The sequence below is a fragment of the Pelodiscus sinensis genome, chromosome 26 (genome assembly GCF_052426305.1).
Source record: "Pelodiscus sinensis isolate ZL-2025 chromosome 26, ASM5242630v1, whole genome shotgun sequence".
NCBI lineage: Eukaryota > Metazoa > Chordata > Testudines > Trionychidae > Pelodiscus > Pelodiscus sinensis.
In genome coordinates, this window is record NC_143077.1 from 18,145,557 (window position 1) to 18,165,882 (window position 20,326).

The window sequence follows — 20,326 nt, forward strand, 5'->3', positions numbered from 1 at the left end:
GAAAGCAACGCCTGCCCCGGGGAAAGGTTTTCCTCCTTTCCTAGCCGCGATTCTACCTGGGGCCCGGGCGCTAGCGGGAGCATAATGCACCATGGGAGCAAAGGTGCCTCATGGAGTTGGAGAGACCTGGGGAGCGGTAGCCACATGAGTAGCAGGATCCCTGTGTCCTTGTGGACCCCTGAGCCTAGCAGCTGGCACGTGATCCTAAGACCCAGCTGCTGCTCAGCTAATTGGCAAACTGGAGGGGGGTTGAATGAAGATTGGTGGGGTGGGGGGGGGCTCAAGATTTCACAGTAGTCATTGGTCAGTCAGGCAGAGTGGTGGTGAGGCCCTGCCTCTGGCCTGTTGTTTTTCCGCTGGTGGGAGCACTAGTAGAGAGGTCAGCAGGGGCTGCTTGTACTGCTCTGAGCTGGCTAGAAAACAGCCTTCCCCTCCCAGGACAAAGCTAGAATGATTGGAAGCCCATTTGTTCTGCCCTGGCCGCTGGGCAAGCCTGGAAGCAGCCTGGCTCTGCCTGCAGGGGGTATTACACTGCTCTGACTTCCCCACTAGGCTTGGTTGCTCTCTGCAGGTCCACAGCCTACAGCATCACCTAGGCAGAGCTCGCCCTCTGCCCGTCTGGCCCAGAGGAGTCCGAATGAGTCCTGGTGTGGAGATGGCACACGAGTCTTTCCCAGAGCGAGCCAAAGCCCCGTCTGTAACGACTTTGGTTTATTATTTCCCACATGGGTTCTTACACGATTAAAAAACAAACCAACCACAGAAAGCACAGTCACGGGCTCACCCTGCACGGGCTTCATGCTGCAATATTGAATCACATACAGAAAGGGGGGGGAGGCAATTCTGCGAGTTCAGCACCAAGAGACGAGCAGCAATCCGGGGTCTATGTTGCTTTCTCATACGTGCGAGTGCAGACCACAGTGCCCATGGTGAGAGTCTGGGAACAGAAACAGAAGGAGGGAGATTAGAGGAGGAGGTGGGGTCAGTCCCTCTCCAGGAGCTGTGCAGCTGACTTTTCAACCATCTGGTTGTGTCAGGCATTGGCCCAGGGGATCCGGCAGGGCAGCTTTGGCTGGATTTCTGGGAATTCATAGTGTTTGGGGATCTGCCCCCAAACTCCTCTCTCAGCTTTTAACGTAACCCTATAGGATAGGCATTCAGCAAGCCGGTCTGGTTCTTATAACCCTTTCCAGGCCTGCTCTACCCATGTTGGGCTGGTTTAACTGCGGAGTCGGGGGGGGGCGGATTTTTCTTTTACCAGGATATTTATACCAGGGATGTGTTGGTGGAAACGTGGAAACAGTTAACGGATGAGCCTGGGCTCATTGGTTAACCTTCATGGTTGCATGAAAATTCCACCCCCTGCCCCACATCCTGCTGAGGGGGGGAGCTGGCTTTTAAGCAGGCTCCTGGCAAGCACGGGCGCCCAGGGAGCTGCCTGCCTTCCCCGCATGCTGCTGCCTCTGATGCGGGGGCGGGGGGTGGCTACCTGTGCTCCGCTGGAGCCACCTGCCTTCCTGTGTGTAAACAAGTAACTGCTGAAAATGTCAGTGGTTACACAGTTGCCAAAATAAACTGATGGTGACATCCCTCATTTATACTGGTACAACCCTAATCTAGGCTGGTGTAAATGTACCATATGACTAGTCTGATTTCTCTTTTCTTTAAGGGAATATGCATCTTCACACTGATGTATCTTCTTCCACACACGGACTTAGTGCTATTTCCAGGGGCTGGTTGAAGCTGCGATTAGTTAATCAGTCAGCATCACCCTGACCTGCTGGTGCTTACCAGTTACCGTTAAACAGCGGGAGCTGGCACAGCCCCTCTGCCCAATGCAGGCCAGGTGCTGCTCCAGCCCAGAGGGGCCCCCCATGGCTGGAGTAGCCCCTGTCCATGGCAGACCAGGCCCGGCCGGAGTAGCACACTGCGAGCGGGGATGGCGGGGGGGGGGGGCTCTCACCCAGTTGGGCTGGAGTGGCCCCCACCCATTTGCAAGTGGGCAACCAGTTAAGTGATGACATGGGATTTTGCTTCCCTAGTTAAAGCAGCTGCAGCTAACTGCCATAGACAAACCCTGGGCTTCTCCGAAGTACTGGGAGCAAATGGAAAGGCAGGTGCCCAGCAGACCCTAGCCCACTCACCAGAATTAACTTCCCATCCTGCAGTTCTCGGACCAATGTCGTCTCCTTTCCGTCCCATTTCTGCACGTGGACAAGTTTTCCTCCATCGAGCGTCACAAGGGACTGCAGGGGAGAGAGACAAAGCGCCTGGCATCTCAAGGGGGTAGGTAATAAGATCAACCCTTCCTGGGCTAAAGGTGCAGGATACACAGTCTCTGCTGCCCGCCCCAAGGCTTTACCCTGCAGTGTAGGTCACTAAGCCCTTTCCTGCCTGCCGAAGGGGCCCAGTCCCAGGAAGTGGGGTCACTGCAGAGCCAGCCCCATGCGCTCAGATGTTTATGTGCGACGGGTGCTTGGCTGTTGGTTGCTGCGCGCGAGTAGGACAGGGCGTTCTCCGGGCAAACCCCAGCGGCAGTAATTTGGTGAGTTGTACACACCGGGTCTCTTGGCGGCTGCAGCGAGAATGGACCCTGCCCTTCCTGCTGCTAGAATTAGAGAGATTTTAACCAGGCCCAGCGCGACACGGGGCAAAGGGAACAGCTCCCCTCCCCCCAAGAGATCAGACACTGGTTCCTCTAATTTTTCCCAACCCTGAGCAGAATGAATGTGCCCCAATGGAGAGGGGCTGCGCGACACAACACCGCCGTATTGGTGCACAGCACAAAATCCATGTGGGGCCGAGGGGCTGAGTGTGGGAGGGGGCTCAGGTTTGGAGCCGAGGGTGGGGGTGCAGGGATGCAAGGGCTCTTGCTGGGAGTGTAGACTCTGCGGTGGGGCTAGAGATGAGGGACCTGGGGTGCAGGGGTAGGGGCCAAGGAATTGGGAATATAGGAGGAGGCTTGTCTTGAGACAGGGTGTTGGGGTGCAGGATAAGGATGATAAGGACTAGTCACCAATCTGATAAGCACTAGTTGCTTCCCCCCTCCCCCTTGCTGCCTCTATTAGATAGAGGCAGCAAAGGGGGGGAAGAAGGGGTGTTTCAAAGTGGCAGAGCCGCATGGAGCTGACCCCGGGCTCCACGCGGACGCTTCCCCCAGCTCTTGTGCATTTCAAAGCGGAAGCGCCCATGTGGAGCCCAGAGTCAGCGGGACTTCACACTGCTCCTGGGCTCCAGGCAGAGTTCCAGGGGGGGCTCTTGTGCATTTCAAAGGAGGAATGTGGACGTGCCTGTGGACTAGTCCACTAGTTGATGGAAATTCCATCGACTACTCGACTAGTCAATTAATCGATATTTAACATCCTGAGTGCAGGAGCGCATGAGGGCTCAGGGATAGACCTGGGAATGTGGGGTTTGGGATGCAAGTGGGGGCTCCAGGTTTGAGGAGGGCCTCAGGCCTGGGGGTTGGGGTGCAGAAGGGGGCACGGGCTCTGGGCTGCGGTGTGGACTTTGGGGTGGAGCTGGGGATGAGAGGTTTGGGGTGCGGGAGGTGGATCTGGTTTGAGGGGCTCAGGGTGGGGGGGACAGTGGACTTGGTGCCTGCCTGTCCTGAGGCACCGTGCTGCCTTGCGGAGGCCGCCAGCAGGTCTGGCTCCAGGGCGGAGGCACGAGGCTCCGCACCACGCACACGAACACTGCCCCCTTAGCTCCCTTTGGCAAGTGGGAGTGGGGAACCGGTGCTCAGGGCAGGAGCAGTGCACAGAGCCCCATGGCCCCCCTGCCTAGGAGCTGGGGCTGGCAGGCGGGGCCCCTCTCCCCCCCTCAACCGCCACGCAGCTTAGAGAGCACTTGGATCGAGGAATCCTAAATTGTGAGAGGCTAAAACAGGAATCCAGTTACCCAGTGCTAAGCAGTGACCAGCGACCGCTGGGAGAGTCTCCATCCCTCAGCCAACCGATAAATGGCAGCAAAATACTGACCCAGGAGCAGCCCCTGCCCTTGTAGAAGGTGGGTTGGGGCCTCAAAAATACCCCCTAGCCACTTCTAGGGGCCTCAAAATGCCCCCTAGCCACACACCCCCCATTCCTGGGACCATAGACCTGGCCCTGCTGCCCACCCAGAGTGAATGGTGCGTCTTGGCATGGGTTTCCTTGGTGACTTAATGCCAGAGAAGCAGGAGGAGGAGGAAAGTTCCTGGCGATTCTCTCACCTCAACCTTAAATGGAAAGAGCCGATTAAGGCCCCGGGGGTGTGCCTGCTGCAGGAGATGCAGTGGGAAGAGGGGGTGCAGCTGCTGTTAGGGGCGGGCTTGGGGTGGCCCCATGGGGGAAAGGAAGGAGCAGCGCAAACCCCTGGCGAGTGGTTGGCTCGGTTTTGAGAACGGGCGTGTGCATGCCTCATGGCTGCTGGGAACAGGGCAGTCCAGGGCCGCTCCCACACGGGGCGGGGGATTGGCCAAACCTGCCCTCCCACGGCATCGCCTTCATTCTAACCCTGCTCAGCCCTCAGGCCAGACCCTGCCCTGAGACACCTGATCCCAGGCCTTCTCGGTTGGTGCTTGCATGACCCCACCTTGCTCTGCCTGGCGGGTGAGTCAGACAGAGAGCACGGCACCTCCTGGGGAATGGGTCAGAGATGCACTGGGCCAGGGCCTTAGGGCTTCTCTCTTCTCTCCAAGCAACTCCTGTCCCAGGCCTGACAAGCTCACCACACCTAACACAGCGCTTGTGTGTCATTTACCCATTAAAGGCGCCATTTGGCATCCCTGTCGAAAGCTTGTTTGTGATCCGTTGGTGACAGTTATGGGTAAATTATGCCTTGTGGGCTTGGAGTGAAAGTGAGGCACTAGGGAAATGTAAGTCTCAGGGCTGGTCCATAAAGCCGAGGGCCTTCTCCCGGCCCCTCACAAGCCGCTTAGCTCAAGTGTTGGTAACGGACTCTTCAGTTATCTCCCTAGTCACCCGCCCCGAGAAATCCCAGGCCAACCATAAACACCAACGCCTTGCAGCATGACACCAGGCGGGGGCTCCCCGACTCTGGAGAGAGACAGTGTAGCACATTGAGATGCTAAATTTCCATTTATCAGCTAATCAAGTAGTTGATGGAATTTCCACCAACTACTCGATTAGTCGACAAGGGGGGGGCGCTCGTTAGCCCTTGCTAGAGGCAGTGGGAAGGGGACCACGCCGGCGAGAGCAGAACAGTCCCTGCTGGCCGGGTTCCCCTCTGTGCCTCTTCCTTTGAAATGTGCAAGAGCCGCCGTTACATCTTGTACGTTCCAAAGGGAGAGGAGCAGCAGCCAGGAACAGCGTGAGCGGGACTGTTTCAATACCCACCCGCTTTTAAGCCGGCTCCCCCCAGCAGTGGCTCCTGCTCCCCCTGCCCCCCTTGCTGCCTCCCTCAGGCTGTGTCTGCACTACAGAGGGTTTTTTTGGAAAAATGGCTGTTTTTCCAAAAAAAACTTCACTTCCGTCCACACTGCAATCGTGTTCTTTCGACAAAAAATCGAAAGAACAGAGGGGTTTTCCGACATTGATAAACTTCGTTCTATGAGGAAGAAGCCTTTTTCCAAGAGCTCTTTCAGAAAAAGGCGTGTGTGGGCGGGAAAGAGGGAGTTCCTTCCGAAGAAGAGGAAAGAGGAAAAAGCACAGGTGCCCTGGAGGCCACTCTGCCCACAGCAAACACAGCTGACATACGAGAGAGCATCCAGTGAGCGTGGACACTATCTTTTGAAAAAGCAGCTCGCTGTTTCAAGGCGCTTTGGCAGTGCGGACGCTCTCTCTCGGAAGAAGTTTTTTCAGAAGATCTCTTCCAGAAAAGCTTCTTCCGAAAGACGCCTGAAGTCTAGACGTAGCCTCTAACAGATGCAGCAAGGGAGGGGAGGGACTAGTCAAGTTCCTACTCGACTATCCAATAAGCATTTGCTAATATGCGTGGGGGTGGTTGGCCTGCGCTGTTCAGGAGACAGCTTGCGGAACCGGGTATTTCTGGCCCCCGTGAAGCCAGCCAGCGCTGCAACACCCTGACCTGGGGGCAAAGCCTGCCTCAGCAGCGAGGAAAGGGCACCGGTGAGATGGGCGGGCACCTGTTTGTGTGTCAGGGTTTTGTGCTTTTCTTAGGGGGTTCCACTACTCCCGTGTCCGTGGAACTCCGGTTCTGTGCTACCGTAAGCGCTCCCCTCAATGTTCTACCGCTCCCGTGTCTGTGGAACTCCGGTTCTGTGCTACCGTAAGCGCTCCCTGCAATGACCCACCGCTCCCGTGTCCGTGGAACTCCGGTTCTGTGCTACCGTAAGCGCTCCCCTCAATGTCCCACCGCTCCCGTGTCCGTGGAACTCCGGTTCTGTGCTACAGCAATCGCTCCCCGCAATGACCCACCGCTCCCGTGTCCGTGGAACTCCAGTTCTGTGCTACCGTAATCGCTCCCCGCAATGACCCACCGCTCCCGTGTCCGTGGAACTCCAGTTCTGTGCTACCGTAAGCGCTCCCTGCAATGACCCACCGCTCCCGTGTCCGTGGAACTCCGGTTCTGTGCTACCGTCAGCGCTCCCTGCAATGACCCACAGCTCCCGTGTCCGTGGAACTCCTGATCTGTGCTACTGTCAGCGCTCCCCGCAATGACCCACCGCTCCCGTGTCCGTGGAACTCCGGTTCTGTGCTACCGTAAGCGCTCCCCTCAATGTCCCACCGCTCCCGTGTCCGTGGAACTCCGGTTCTGTGCTACCGTAAGCGCTCCCCTCAATGTCCCACCGCTCGCGTGTCCGTGGAACTCCGGTTCTGTGCTACCGTAAGCGCTCCCCGCAATGTCCCATCGCTCCCATGTCCGTGGAACTCCGGTTCTGTGCTACCGTAAGCGCTCCCCGCAATGACCCACCGCTCCCGTGTCCGTGGAACTCCGGATCTGTGCTAACATAAGCGCTCACCGCAATGTCCCATCGCTCGCGTGTTCGTGGAACACCGGATCTGTGCTACCGTAAGCGCTCCCCACAATGTTCCACCGCTCCCGTGTCCGTGGAACTCCTGATCTGTGCTACCGTAAGCGCTCCCCTCAATGTTCCACCGCTCCCGTGTCCGTGGAACACTGGTTCTGTGCTACCGTGAGCGCTCCCTGCAATGTTCCACCGCTCCCGTGTCCGTGGAACACCGGATCTGTGCTACCGTAAGCGCTCCCCGCAATGTTCCACCGCTCCCGTGTTCGTGGAACTCCGGTTCTGTGCTACCGTGAGCGCTCCCCGCAATGTTCCACCGCTTCCGTGTCCGTGGAACTCTGGATCTGTGCTACTGTAAGTGCTCACCGCAATGTCCCACCGCTCCCGTGTCCGTGGAATTCCGGTTCTGTGCTACCGTAAGCGCTCCCCGCAATGTTCCACCGCTCCCGTGTCCGTGGAACTCCGGTTCTGTGCCACTGTAAGTGGCACCGAGAGCTGTACTGCTGAGGCAGCGGCATAGCCTTGCGTGAGTCTGGGCATCTCCACTGAGCATCCAGGCCCACTCCTTCCCCTGCCCCAGCTTTGCTCTTCCCCAGAACTGCCTTGCTCAGCCGCTCTGGGGCGCCTGCTATGGACAGGGGTCAGGCTGTGGGGGCTTCCCCATTCTGCCCGCCCGGCGCTCTGCCCAGATCTGCTTGGCCCACCCAGAGCACCAGCCGAGGGCTGATAGTAGAGTCGATTAACTAGTTAACCGATAAGTAAAAGCTTATAGGCTAATGCTATCGACTACACGCATCCCCCCCTCCCCACCCCAGCCAGTAAATTTGTTAGCAGTCCTGGCTTGCGACAGGTCCGGGATCTAGCCCCACTGCGGCTCTGCATTTCCAGTGTATTAGGAGTGTATTAGGAGCCATGTGGGCAGGCAGCCCAGCTCAGTTCTGGCTCGCACCGGGTCCGGGCGCTCAGACCCCTCCCCCAGACAGCGGCTGCTGCCACCGTGGCTCCTAATACAGAGGCAGCAGCGCAGAGAGGCGGGGGCTCTTTGGAAGTGGGGCTGGTGCGCACAGGCTGCCGGCCCCACCCCCACTACTAGGATGTGTCTAGACTACTTCCCCCCTTCGAAAGAGGAATGCAAATGAGGGAAATCGAAAATGCAAATGAAGCGCAGATTTACAAATCTCGGGCTTCATTTGCATAATCGCGTCCTATCACTTTTTCAAAAAAGTTAAAAAAAAAGCAATCTAGACGCGATTCTTTCAGAAAAAAAATCCTTTTTCAAAAGAACCCGTATTCCTGAAAAAATGCAGAGTGGAGGGCGAGCACTTTTCTTCACCTCCGCTCCATAGCACTGGAGGTGGGAGAGGTGGCCCTGATGGCTCCTGCCCTGCCCTCCAGACCTTGCCCGCCCCCTACGTCTGGGCCCACACGGTGTCCCCATCTGCCTCCAGCCCTGTGCTGGCTGCTGCGTGGCCAACGTGCTCCTGCCAGGCTGCACCCTCTGGCCAGCTGCCAAGGGCACCTGAAGGGCAGGTGCTGATAGTCAGCAGCTCCCACGCGCCTGTCCACAGGGGACGCCAGCGTCAGACTTAGTCCCCCTGGACGCTTCCTCCAAGCTCCCCTGGGCAGCCTGAGCGGAGAGAAACCCTAACCCCCGCCCTTGCCCGACACAGGAGAATCCCCCGGACAGTCTGGGTGGTGACTTGTGGGCCTGGGGCGGCACAGCGCCCCACGTCAATGCACAGCGCCCCACGTCAACACACAGCGCCCCACGTCAACACACAGTGCCCCACATCAACGCACAGCGCCCCACGGCAACGCACAGCGCCCCACGTCAACACACAGCGCCCCACGGCAACGCACAGCGCCCCACGGCAATGCACAGCGCCCCACGGCAACATACAGGGATGCTCCTTTGCTGAGACTTACACCCAGCCGCACCCAGGAGCACTCGGCACCGGCAGGGAGGGGCCGTGGCCGGAGGACAGACACTGGGGTTGGGGGGGGCAGACGATGGATTCGTGGGCTCCAGCCCCAAGCATGGGTGGGCCCAGATGCTAAGTTGGTGGGCGTGGCCCACCTGTGGCTCTGCCCTGCTGTGAAATGACAGAGCCAGGGCAGGCATGCGACTGGTCGTCAGGCGTAGCTTTGCCACGTGGCTCTCGCATGCCATGGGGCAGGGCTTGGCATTTAGCTGGGCCGCGGGGCTGAGCAAGGGGGCAGTCCTGGCGCCCCAGTGGCGAGAGGCGCTCTGCAGGCCCTGGCGGAGAGCTCCGGGGGCGCCAGCAGAGGGTGTTCAGAAATAGCCTCCGTGGGGCACAGTGAGTGTCCAGGGCCCAGCCAGACCTTTGGGGGGGGTCACGGAGGGTGGGGTGGGGACAGGTTTTTTAGGGGGGTGTTGGGAGTCATTGCACCCAACTGTAGCTCCTGCGTGGAAACCACTTCAAGCCCGGGGGTGCGGCAGGCCTCCCCCGTCCCCATCCTCGTTCCCACTCCTCGGGGCTGGCCGCATGCGCTCCTTGCTGTATTGCTGCAGGCAGTGGCGAGCCCCCACCTCGCCCGAAGAACTTAATGGCGCCTGCAGGGGGCTGGCTTTGTGCCTGAACTCACCCCCACGTATGCACACGACTCCGCCCTTCCCCCCCCCCCGCTTGCCAGGATCCTTGTAGCTACTAATCAACACTGATGAGAGCAAAATCAGTTTAACGACAAACATGCCCAGGCGGACGCCCCAGGCCGCTGCGCGCCTCAGCGATCTGACAAGCCCCGAGGCAGCCGGGGTCTGTGTTTGCAACAGGACAGCCTGTGTCCCCGCTGCTAAAAGCAAGGGCACGGACTTGTCCTCAAGCCTTTGAAGTGTATTTAATGGTGCGGCTCCGAGCAGCCAGGTCTCACGGTGCTGCCTGCCAGGGAGGGGGAGGAGCTGTTGAGTGGGGAATTCAGGGTTTGCTCCCTTTGGGGGTTCCGCTGGGGGACAGAGGGACTAGGACAGGCAGGGTTCCTCCCCTCAGAAAGGGGCTTGTTTTATTTTCCTGGGGGGTATCCCGACTGGCCTGCCCTGCTCCTCTGGAGGACTCCGGCAGGAGGAGAGAGCTGGATGGGGCGTCCTGCAGCATAGAGGGGGCAGCGTTTGAATCTAGCATCACTGTGTGCCAGGCAGCAGCTACCGGAAGCAGCGGTTTCACACAGCCCCTCCAGAGCGCCAGTCCCTCCCCCATTTTCCACAGCCCCTGAGGGAGCAAACCGACCTCGCTGACAAAACAACATAGGTTTGTAAACCCCCTTCCGGGCTCTCCTGGGGGGGGGGGGGGGGCAAGTGAGAGCAGGGTGTGGTGGGTCTATTTTGCCTCATAACTTGGTATCACTTTGCAGGCATCCGACAGCCAGGCCTGGCACAGCCGCCCCTTGCTTTTACCTCACGCAGTGTCTGAGTTTGCAGCTGTGAGCCCGGCCAGCAGCTCTTCTGCGCTCCCTGAAGTCCAGGGGCCACTCGCCTGAGGAAGGGCTTGAGAGCGGGCCCCATGCTGGGCCTGTCACAGAGCAGACGGGCCTTTGGGAAGGGGATGGCGGAGGCCAGGACTGAACCCCAGGGGCCAGGCTTCCGTAGCAAACTCCCGGGGGACACACCAGCCACCCTTCCCAGGAGTGTTCACCAGCAACGGCCTGGGAGCGGGATGAGCTTTACCCACATCGGGCGCTTTCTGGCTGCTCTGCACATGCCTGGAGGGGGGGGGGGGGGTCACTCTCCTCTCTGCAGCAAGGCAGAGTCCAGGGCAGCTGGGGCTCTAGGCAGGTAGGGAGCCCCCCAGGCTGGGGTGCAGTTCTACCGAGGGCTCCTGAGAGCGTCCTGAGGCTCAGCAGCTGGGCCCTGGCAGCCCGTTTTGCACATCTGAACACTCAGCCTCTGCTGCTGCCCCCTCGGAGCCTCGCTCAGCCTGGGCAGGCACCTGGTGCTTGAAAGGTCTGTTCCACCCCCTCCCCGTCTGGTCCGCACTGGCTCTTCATGGCTCTTACGCGCCGCTGTCTCCACCCCCCGCGCAGAATCTCGGCTGCACTCTCCTGGTCACTACAAAATACCGGGCCTGTTTCCTGCGCAGCACGGGTGAGCCACGTCCCCCCAGCCAGGCCAAGCCGGGGCCCGGCAGAGGGAGGGGCTGTAGGCCAGAAGGGTTAGCTGGACGAGGCCAGCGGAGCGGAGTAGGTGCTCAGGCTTGCAGAGGGCGCCAGGACGCCGGGCCTGGGCCGCAGGAGAGACCGGGCCGGCTGCGATGTTGGCTCTAGGTCTGTGTTTAGATTCCAAATAAATGCGCGAGTTTGGGGTTGTTTGGCTCTGGCCCATTGTCTACAACCCCTGGGCCATTTGGAAACCATGCCCTTGAGTCACAGCCCAGCATTATATCTGCTGTGCTGGCGGTGGGACACAGATCTAATTCGGACGTATCTGCGTGGGGACACTCAGAAACGTGAATCCGAATTAATGTGGTGGTTTAATTAACTGCATTAACTCTACATAAGAGGCTCGCAGAAGGGCTTAAAGTTACCGTAATTCACTTCCAAAGTGAACGCTGAATAACAGCATCCACACTGGGCTTTAGTGAGATTTCACTAACGTACTTCCAATTCACTTTTCATTTGTTCACATCAGTGTTCCTGAGTGACCCCAGCTTTTCTAGCAGCGTCCCTCGCGTCTCTGCCCTGCGTGTCTCAGGCCGGCGGTTCCTCCTACCTTGACATGTCTGTCATCTGCAGTCGTCTCCTCAAACTCCTCCTCGAGCTTGAAGCTGATCTCTGTGCTCTTGAAGGTGCTCTGGGTCTTCACGGTGACCGTGTCGCCCTCCAGCTCGATGATGGTGGTGGGCTTGGTCAGGTTTGCGATCTGCCTCGTGGCGAAGCCCACGCCTGAGGGGCAAACACGACCAGCCAGCCCTGAGTGGGGGCTGCAGGGGGCGGCTTGGGGCCACCCGTGGGGTAGGGGCAGCAGGCTCAGGGACCTCCTGTGGGGTGCTCGGCAGCAGGCCCAGGGCCCACCCACAATGCAGTGGGGGAACGGCGGAACTGACACCAGCCCAGACCTTTCTGCATTTCACTGCCTGCCTGGTCACTGCTGGGGCCTTCCCGCTGCCTCTTCACACTGCACCCGGGGTAGCTGGCTAATGAGAGCCCCCAGGGTACGTCGGCCTGATTCCCCATCGCCAACGGGGTGACTCCCCCCACACACTGGGGGGCAGAGGCAAACACTTCCTGTCTGTGTGAGCTCCCCGCGGGCTCCGGCGGGGCTTGTCCGTGGGCCCCTGCGGCAGGCAGGCTCCAGGGAAGGTCTGATGCACCACAAAGCCAGGCTCAGGTACATGCAGGGACAAAAGTGCCCCCTTGCGCCCAGGTGCTTTGCTGAAGCAGGGCAGCTGTGCTGGGTTCACCCTCCCCCGGCTTCCATGTTCCTGCTGCCTTCTCCCCACCCTACTCCCAGCTGCTGTCCCTGGGACACCCCTGCTGGTTTCATCGGGGCTGTAGCAGTGCAGACTTTGGCCCGGCATCCGCTAGTTCCTCACTCAGCTACCTGGCAGCTGCCCCCACCGTGTGACTGGCGCTTTCAACGCCGCCGCAGCCAGGCTACATCTACACGGCAGGCTTCTTGCGCAAGGACCGTTTTGCGGAAGAGACCTTGCACAAGAGAGTGTGCACACCTCAAAAGCACATTGGGAAAGTGATGCGCTTTTGTGCAAGAGAGCGCCCACACGGCATGGATGCTCTCATGCAAGAAAGCTCTGATTGCCATTCGCAGAATGGCCACCAGGGCACCTGAGCTTTTTCCGATAGGCTGTTTTTGCACAAGAAACCGCTGTTGCCCGTCCACACATGCCTTTTACGCAAGAGCTCTTGTGCAAAAAGGCTTATTCCTTGTAGAAAAAGGAATAACTCTTGTGCAAAAAGCCCTGTCTTCTGACCATGTACTGTAAATGTTCTTGCACAAACTGGGATCCCAGTGGCTCCAGTCGGACCGACGACCAGGCCATTAAAAGTCTGCCGAGTGGCGCAGCAGGGGCTGGGGCTAAGGCAGGTTCCCTCCCTCCCAGAAGCAGATACCAGGTCCCTATGCACAGGAAGGCTCTGCATGCAGCCCCCGCCCTAGTGCCGGCTCCACAGCTCCCATTGGCAGGGACCTGCAGCCAATGGGAGCTGCAAGGGTGGCCGCTGCAGGCACAAGGGCAGCACATGGAGCCTTCCTGCCCAGCTTGGAGCTGCCATTCTGCACCCCAACACCCTCATCCCTGCCCCAGCCCCAGGGTGTGTGTGTACAGGAGTGTGCATGTGTGTGTACTGGTGTGTGTGTGTGTGTGTGTGTCTGTGTACAGGGGAGTGTTTGTATTCAGGAAAAGGGTGTGTGTTCAGGGGTGGCATGTGTGTATGTACAGGAGAGATGTGTGTACAGGGATGTGTGTGTACCAGGGTGGTGTGTGTGTGTACAGGGGTGTGTGTGTGTACAGAGGTGTGTATGAGCAGGAGTGGTGTGTGTGTGTGTACAGGGGTGTGTATGAGCAGGAGTGGTGTGTGTGTGTGTGTATAGGGGTGTGAATGAACAGGAGTGGTGTGTGTGTGTATAGGGGTGTGAATGAACAGGAGTGGTGTGTGTGTGTACAGGGGTATGTATGAACAGGAGTGGTGTCTGTGTGTACAGGGGTGTGTATGAGCAGGAGTGGTGTGTGTGTGTGTGTGTGTGTGTGTGTGTACAGGGGTGTGTATGAACAGGAGTGGTGTGTGTGTGTGCAGGGGTGTGTATGAACAGGAGTGGTGTGTGTGTGCGCAGGGCTGTGTATGAACAGGAGTGGTGTGTGTGTGCGCAGGGCTGTGTATGAACAGGAGTGGTGTGTGTGTGTGCAGGGGTGTGTATGAACAGGAGTGGTGTGTGTGTGTGTACAGGGGTGTGTATGAACAGGAGTGGTGTGTGTGTGTGTGCAGGGGTGTGTATGAACAGGAGTGCTGTGTGTGTGTGCAGGGGTGTGTATGAGCAGGAGTGGCGTGTGTGTGTGTGTACAGGGGTGTGTATGAACAGGAGTGGTGTGTGTGTGTGTACAGGGGTGTGTATGAACAGGAGTAGTGTGTGTGTGTGTGTGTGCAGGGCTGTGTATGAACAGGAGTGGTGTGTGTGTGTGTGTGTACAGGGGTGTGTATGAACAGGAGTGGTGTGTGTGTGTGTGTGTACAGGGGTGTGTATGAACAGGAGTGGTGTGTGTGTGTGTGTGTGTGTGCAGGGCTGTGTATGAACAGGAGTGGTGTGTGTGTGTGTGTGTGCAGGGCTGTGTATGAACAGGAGTGGTGTGTGTGTGTGCAGAGGTGTGTATGAACAGAAGTGGTGTGTGTGTACAGGGGTGTGTATGAACAGGAGTGGTGTGTGTGTGTGTACAGGGGTGTGTATGAGCAGGAGTGGTATGTGTGTGTGTACAGGGGTGTGTATGAACAGGAGTGGTGTGTGTGTGTGTACAGGGGTGTGTATGAACAGGAGTGGTGTGTGTGTGTGTACAGGGGTGTGTATGAGCAGGAGTGGTGTGTGTGTACGTACAGGGGTGTGTATGAACAGGAGTGGTGTGTGTGTGTGCAGGGGTGTGTATGAGCAGGAGTGGTGTGTGTGTGTGCAGGGGTGTGTATGAACAGGAGTGGTGTGTGTGTGTGTGTGCGCAGGGCTGTGTATGAACAGGAGTGGTGTGTGTGTGTGCAGGGGTGTGTATGAACAGGAGTGGTGTGTGTGTGTGCAGGGGTGTGTATGAACAGGAGTGGTGTGTGTGTGTGTGTGTGCAGGGGTTTGTATGAACAGGAGTGGTGTGTGTGTGTGCAGGGGTGTGTATGAACAGGAGTGGTGTGTGTGTGCAGGGGTGTGTATGAGCAGGAGTGGTGTGTGTGTGTACAGGGGTGTGTATGAACAGGAGTGGTGTGTGTGTGTACAGGGGTGTGTATGAACAGGAGTGGTGTGTGTGTGTGTGCAGGGCTGTGTATGAACAGGAGTGGTGTGTGTGTGTGTGTGTGCAGGGCTGTGTATGAACAGGAGTGGTGTGTGTGTGTGTGTGTGTGCAGGGCTGTGTATGAACAGGAGTGGTGTGTGTGTGTGTGTGTGTGTGTGTGCAGGGCTGTGTATGAACAGGAGTGGTGTGTGTGTGTGTGTGTGCAGGGGTGTGTATGAACAGGAGTGGTGTGTGTGTGCGCAGGGGTGTGTATGAACAGGAGTGGTGTGTGTGTGTGCAGGGGTGTGCGTACAGGTGTGTGTGTGTGCAGGGGTGTGTATGAACAGGAGTGGCGTGTGTGTGTGCAGGGGTGTGTATGAACAGGAGTGGTGTGTGTGTGTGCAGGGGTGTGCGTACAGGTGTGTGTGTGTGCAGGGGTGTGTATGAACAGGAGTGGCGTGTGTGTGTGCAGGGGTGTGCGTACAGGTGTGTGTGTGTGCAGGGGTGTGTATGAACAGGAGTGGCGTGTGTGTGTGCAGGGGTGTGCGTACAGGTGTGTGTGTGTGCAGGGGTGTGTATGAACAGGAGTGGTGTGTGTGTGTGCAGGGGTGTGCGTACAGGTGTGTGTGTATGCAGGGGTGTGCGTACAGGTGTGTGTGTGTGCAGGGGTGTGTATGAACAGGAGTGGTGTGTGTGTGTGCAGGGGTGTGCGTACAGGTGTGTGTGTATGCAGGGGTGTGCGTACAGGTGTGTGTGTGTGCAGGGGTGTGTATGAACAGGAGTGGTGTGTGTGTGTGCAGGGGTGTGCGTACAGGTGTGTGTGTATGCAGGGGTGTGCGTACAGGTGTGTGTGTGTACGGGAAGACATGTATAAACTGCCCCACTCATTTAGTCCCTGCCATGTTACACACACACCCCAGACGTCCATGTCTCAGCGGGTCCAGGCCACATAACTGCTGGGCCCCGCCGCTGGGGCCGAGCGGAGACGCAGGGTCCGAGGGAGCCGCCGTTTTCCCAGCGGCGCCTGCACTGCACTAGGGCGAAGCAGCCCCTCGCCCAGGGGAGCCCAGGACCCGGCCGCTCCGCTGATGCTGGAGGCTGTTTGGGCCGCGCTAGAGCAGAGTCTGCCCCACGCTCCCAGGCTCTGACGGGCAGAGCAACTGGCCCAGCCCCTCGTTCAGGCCTCAGGCCCCCGGCTTGCCTGGATCTGCCCCCCAAGGCTCGGGGCTCCCCCCCATTGGAGAGCCCGTGCTGGTGCGCCAGCCCCCCACTGCCCCACTGCAGAGCTGGAGTGCCCAGAATCTACTAGGCCGGGCCCCCCGAGGCTCTGGTGGGGGAGGGGAATGTGGGGAGTTGGGGGCCGCCTCCGTGAGGGTTTCTTGGGTTTTTTGCTCCTCACCTCTGTGCAGCCCCCGACTGATTTTTCTGTGGGTCAGTGGCCCCCGAGCCGAAGGAGTTCCCCAGCCCTGCCCCCAGGGAGCCGGACGCGGTGGGGTCTCCTGGGCAGGGCCACGGAGCCTTTCCCCCAGTGCAGACTGGGGTCCCATCCTGCCCTCAGCTCCCCTGCAGCTATGCTGGAGGTGGGGCCCGCGCTCCCCTGTGGCCGACGCCCAGCGCTGAACCCGCATCCCTCTGCGAATCCGCCTGGCATGGAGCCCCCGGCCTCAGCCAGGCACCGGCTGCCGGAGCAGTGACAAGGCAAAGGGCAGGAAGGATCTTGCATCAGGCCTAGTGGGCCACTCGCGCCCCTCCCCTGTGCTCCTGGGGCAGGACGGCCCGGGTGTGGCTGGTGCCTGGGATGCTGGTGCACCCAGTCCCTGGGAAGGAGCGCGAGGAGCCTGGCCGGCTGCCATGCCCAGCCTGGCCATCTGGCAGCTGATGCAGCCCCGCCCAAGGCTCCCCTTTTGTGTCTGCTTGTCAGAACAGCCGCGCCGGCCTTGGCTACTTGCTGCGCTGACCTTGCATCCAGCTGTCAGACGCACAAAGCCCTCCTGCCATGCCAGGCTGCTCCCGGAGCAATCAGGTGACAGCACATTAACCCTGCCACTTCCCCACACCCCCCAAGGTCGGGAAGGGGCGGGGTGGGGGGCTGTCTGTACAGCCCCCCACCCCGATGGCCAGGGATTTTTGGCTTGAGAACGGCTATTTCACAAAAACCAAACACGACAGGAGCAGAACCATTCTGCCCACTAAGCAACGCTGCCTGCGAGGCACGGCGAGCCCGAATTTCCCATTTCCAGAGCACTGCTCAGAACAACGGCCCCACCCCTCCGTGTGCCGGGAACTCAGTGTGTACCAGACAGAAAACAGACCTTGCTCACAAGTCGTCCCAAATGCCCCTGCGGCCCGAGGCCACCCCCTGAGCACTGGCCTGCATTGAATGCCCAGAAGCGGCTCTGCCGTGGGAATGCAGCTAGCACCAGGATCTCTGTCGCGTTCTTTGCCCTTGTCCCTGCAGCTCTCCCTGCGTCTCCAGGGCAAAGAATAACCCCCGGGAATCATTAGCCCTTTACAATAAGGGCTCCGCCGCTCCGCCAGCCAGTCCCAGCCCCCTGGATTCCCCAGGCTCACCGATCGCTTTCATGTATTCGTCGAAATGACTGCTGTCCACCAGCCGCCAGGTGCCTGCGAACGCCTCAGCCATGATGAGCCCTGTGCGCCCGCAGCTCTGAGGAGAGAGACTGCTCGCTAATCTAGGCACATTCTTCCTCTTTAAATAACCCATCTGATCACATGATTGGAGAGCGTGGCTCCAGAAACGTTTCCCCAGCCTCTCAGAGACAGTCGCACTGGAGCGGCCTCGGACTGCGTCGCTAGCACATCAGCTCTGCATGCACAGCCCTGCGTCCGCCCTCTCACTCCTGGGGCTGCCGCTCCCGCGTGCCCAGTGAAATCTCGGGCATGAACAGACGTCCTAGTGCAGGAACCAGACCCCGGCCGGGGCTCTCCTGGGACCGCGATGGATCTTGTGGGCATTTTAAAGTGCTTTGCACAGCCCTAACGCTGGCAGTGATGCGCCAATGATTGGTATGCCAGCGGAAATCCGGGTCCCCCGGTGCCGGGGGGGGGGGGGGGTGACCACGCAGGGAGAGCCAGCCCCTGCCCTGAGTCACAGTCCAACAGGCAAGATGTGCAGGGCCTTGGGAAGGGAAATCCAGGGTCATTATGCCCATGCTACAGATGGGAAAGCGAGGCACAGCCAGCGAGGCAGGGCCTGGCTGCCTGGTTTCCCCCGACCAGAGCCCGCAGACAGTCCCCCAGGGCCCTTTGAGTCAGGGGAGTTGGAAATCTCTCCTGTCAGCCCTCAGGGAATGTGGCACAAATCCGCTTCTTCCCACGTCTCTGCCCTGCTCCACCCACCGTCCTAGCTCAGGGCTGGAGAGGGCAGAGCCAGGCTCTCTTGGGTAGCGAGGATTTGCCCATATCTGGCACCGTCAGCAGCCACACGCCCGGGAGCAGGCAAGGAGGGGCCATGGTGCGAGGCTGCTGCCTCTCTGAGTGCACCCCTCAGGCTTGGGGCTTTACCTCCTGGGCCTGTCATCCCCTATTGCCCCACTCTCAGAGCGGTGCCCGGCGCCTGACCCCCAGCACAGGCTCGGCTGTGGGGAGCCAGCGACCCCACCCAGCTCCATCTGAACAGGAGCCCAGCAGGAGAGTGATGTGAAAAAGCTCAGCGGTTGGTCAGAGTCCCAACGTGGAGACCTGGGCAGGCTCAGCTTCCTCAGGGCACCCCTAAGCATTGGGGCATTGCCTGACGCCCGGAGGCTTTTGCCCTCCCGGTGAATGCAGCCCTGTGAGGGCCCGGTGTTCAGTGATCTGCACTGGCCCACGTGGGCTGAAGGGGGATCAGGATCCTTCTCCCCGGTGCATTTCCTGCTCTTAATTTAACTCAGGCTAAGTCCTGGCCATCAGCCCCGGGCAGCTCCAGGCCCAGCACTGCAGGTCTGTCCTACTCTGCAGATCGGTTAAGTGAGGCACAGAGAATTTTCCCCCACCCACCCCCACAGCAATGGCAGGAAAAGACTCAGGCATCCAGGTCTCACCTCCCCTGAGTGTCACGCCAATGCTCATAGCTCTTAGCATTCACCAGGGGGTTTTCTTCCATACTCCACAATGCCGCATCATTAGCCTGGTCGCTGGGGAAACTGAGGCACAGAGTGAGGTAGGACCAGGTGCTCAGACATTTAGGCACCTAAGGACTTTTGGGGATCAGGGCTGAAGTGGCTTTCCCAAGGCCACAGAGTGAGTCAGTGGCAAAGCCTGGCAGCGGCTTCTGCCTTTGTTTTGCACTGTTCTAGCGAAGGGTGCAGCTGCGCTGGGCAAGGATCTGTGTGTCTCACGGCTTCATCTCATGGACACCGAGCTTTGTGCACCCCCTACCCCAGGGAGGTGCCCATGAAGAGACTGGCCTGGCAGCGGCACCTGTGGCCTGGCCCAGGGGAGTGTGGATCTTAGGAACTCTACCAAGAGCTCACCAAGGGAGAACGAGACAGCACAGTCCTGGTTTCGCCCCCCTGCTCCTTGCACCCTGTGTGTAAGGTACCATGTCTGTGACACGCAGCAGCCCCATTTCCTCTTGCCCTGGCCACACACTAGGAACAAGAGCAGCAATCCAGGCTCTCCATTTGTGCAGCACCTTGCACAGCGGCGTTCTGCTCCATGACTAGGGCTCCCAGCTGCTGTGAGAAGACAAGGAGGAAATAACCATCATGCAGACATTGATGGCGAAATTCCCATTGCCTGGGACAGTGCCTGACGCTTGCTCTAGAGCGTGTTCACATGGGGACTGTATGAAAAGCGCAGGCGGTCATTTTAGTATCATAGTATCATAGTAGCACAGAGCTGGAAGAGCCCTCAGAAGGTCATCAAGTTCAGCCCCCTGCTCAAGGCAGGACCAATCCCAATTTTGGAAGAACACGCTGCAGGCCACTGGCAGCAAACGTTCCCTGGGCTGCTCGTGCTCCAAGGCACTTCAGCCTCCTTAGCAGGGATGTAACAGCGGAGTCGATTAACCGATAAGCAAAAGCTCCGGTGAATGCTCTAGGCTACACACATCCCCCCCTACCCCTACATTTCTAGCAGGCTGGCCAGCAGCCCAGCTCAGTCCTGGGTCATTCTGGGTCTGGGCCCTGCCCTCGCTGTGGCTCTGCATTTAAAGTGTATTAGAGCCAGGTGGGCAGGGAGCCTGGTTCAGTTCTGGCTCGTGCCGGGTCTGGAAGCTCAGCCCCTCCCCTAGACAGGGGCTGCTGCCATCCTGTGCTGCTGCCTCTATATCAGAGACAGCAGCGCCGGGCGACAGGCAGATGGTCTGTGAGGGGAGCTGGTTTTTAAACTGGCTCCCCTTGTGGTCCAGTTTCCACCTGGCATCCCATGCTGCTGCCTCTGATACAGAGGCAGCAGCACAGAGTGGCAGGTGGCTCCTCGGGAGTGGGGCCGGAGCGCACTGGCTTTTGGCCCCACCCCCGGG

The 20,326-nt window shown here is 59.1% G+C and overlaps 1 protein-coding gene across 1 annotated transcript; it reads right to left on the minus strand.

Annotated features, from left to right (window-relative positions):
* Positions 1-696: 696 nt before the first annotated feature.
* FABP3 (fatty acid binding protein 3) lies at positions 697-17,630 on the minus strand. Its single transcript, XM_075908890.2, has 4 exons — positions 17,431-17,630; positions 11,652-11,824; positions 2,145-2,246; positions 697-937 (listed from the first exon to the last, which is right to left on the minus strand). The coding sequence occupies exons 1-4, from the start codon at positions 17,582-17,584 to the stop codon at positions 884-886; spliced, it is 483 nt and encodes a 160-aa protein (XP_075765005.1). The 5' UTR covers positions 17,585-17,630; the 3' UTR covers positions 697-883.
* Positions 17,631-20,326: the final 2,696 nt, after the last annotated feature.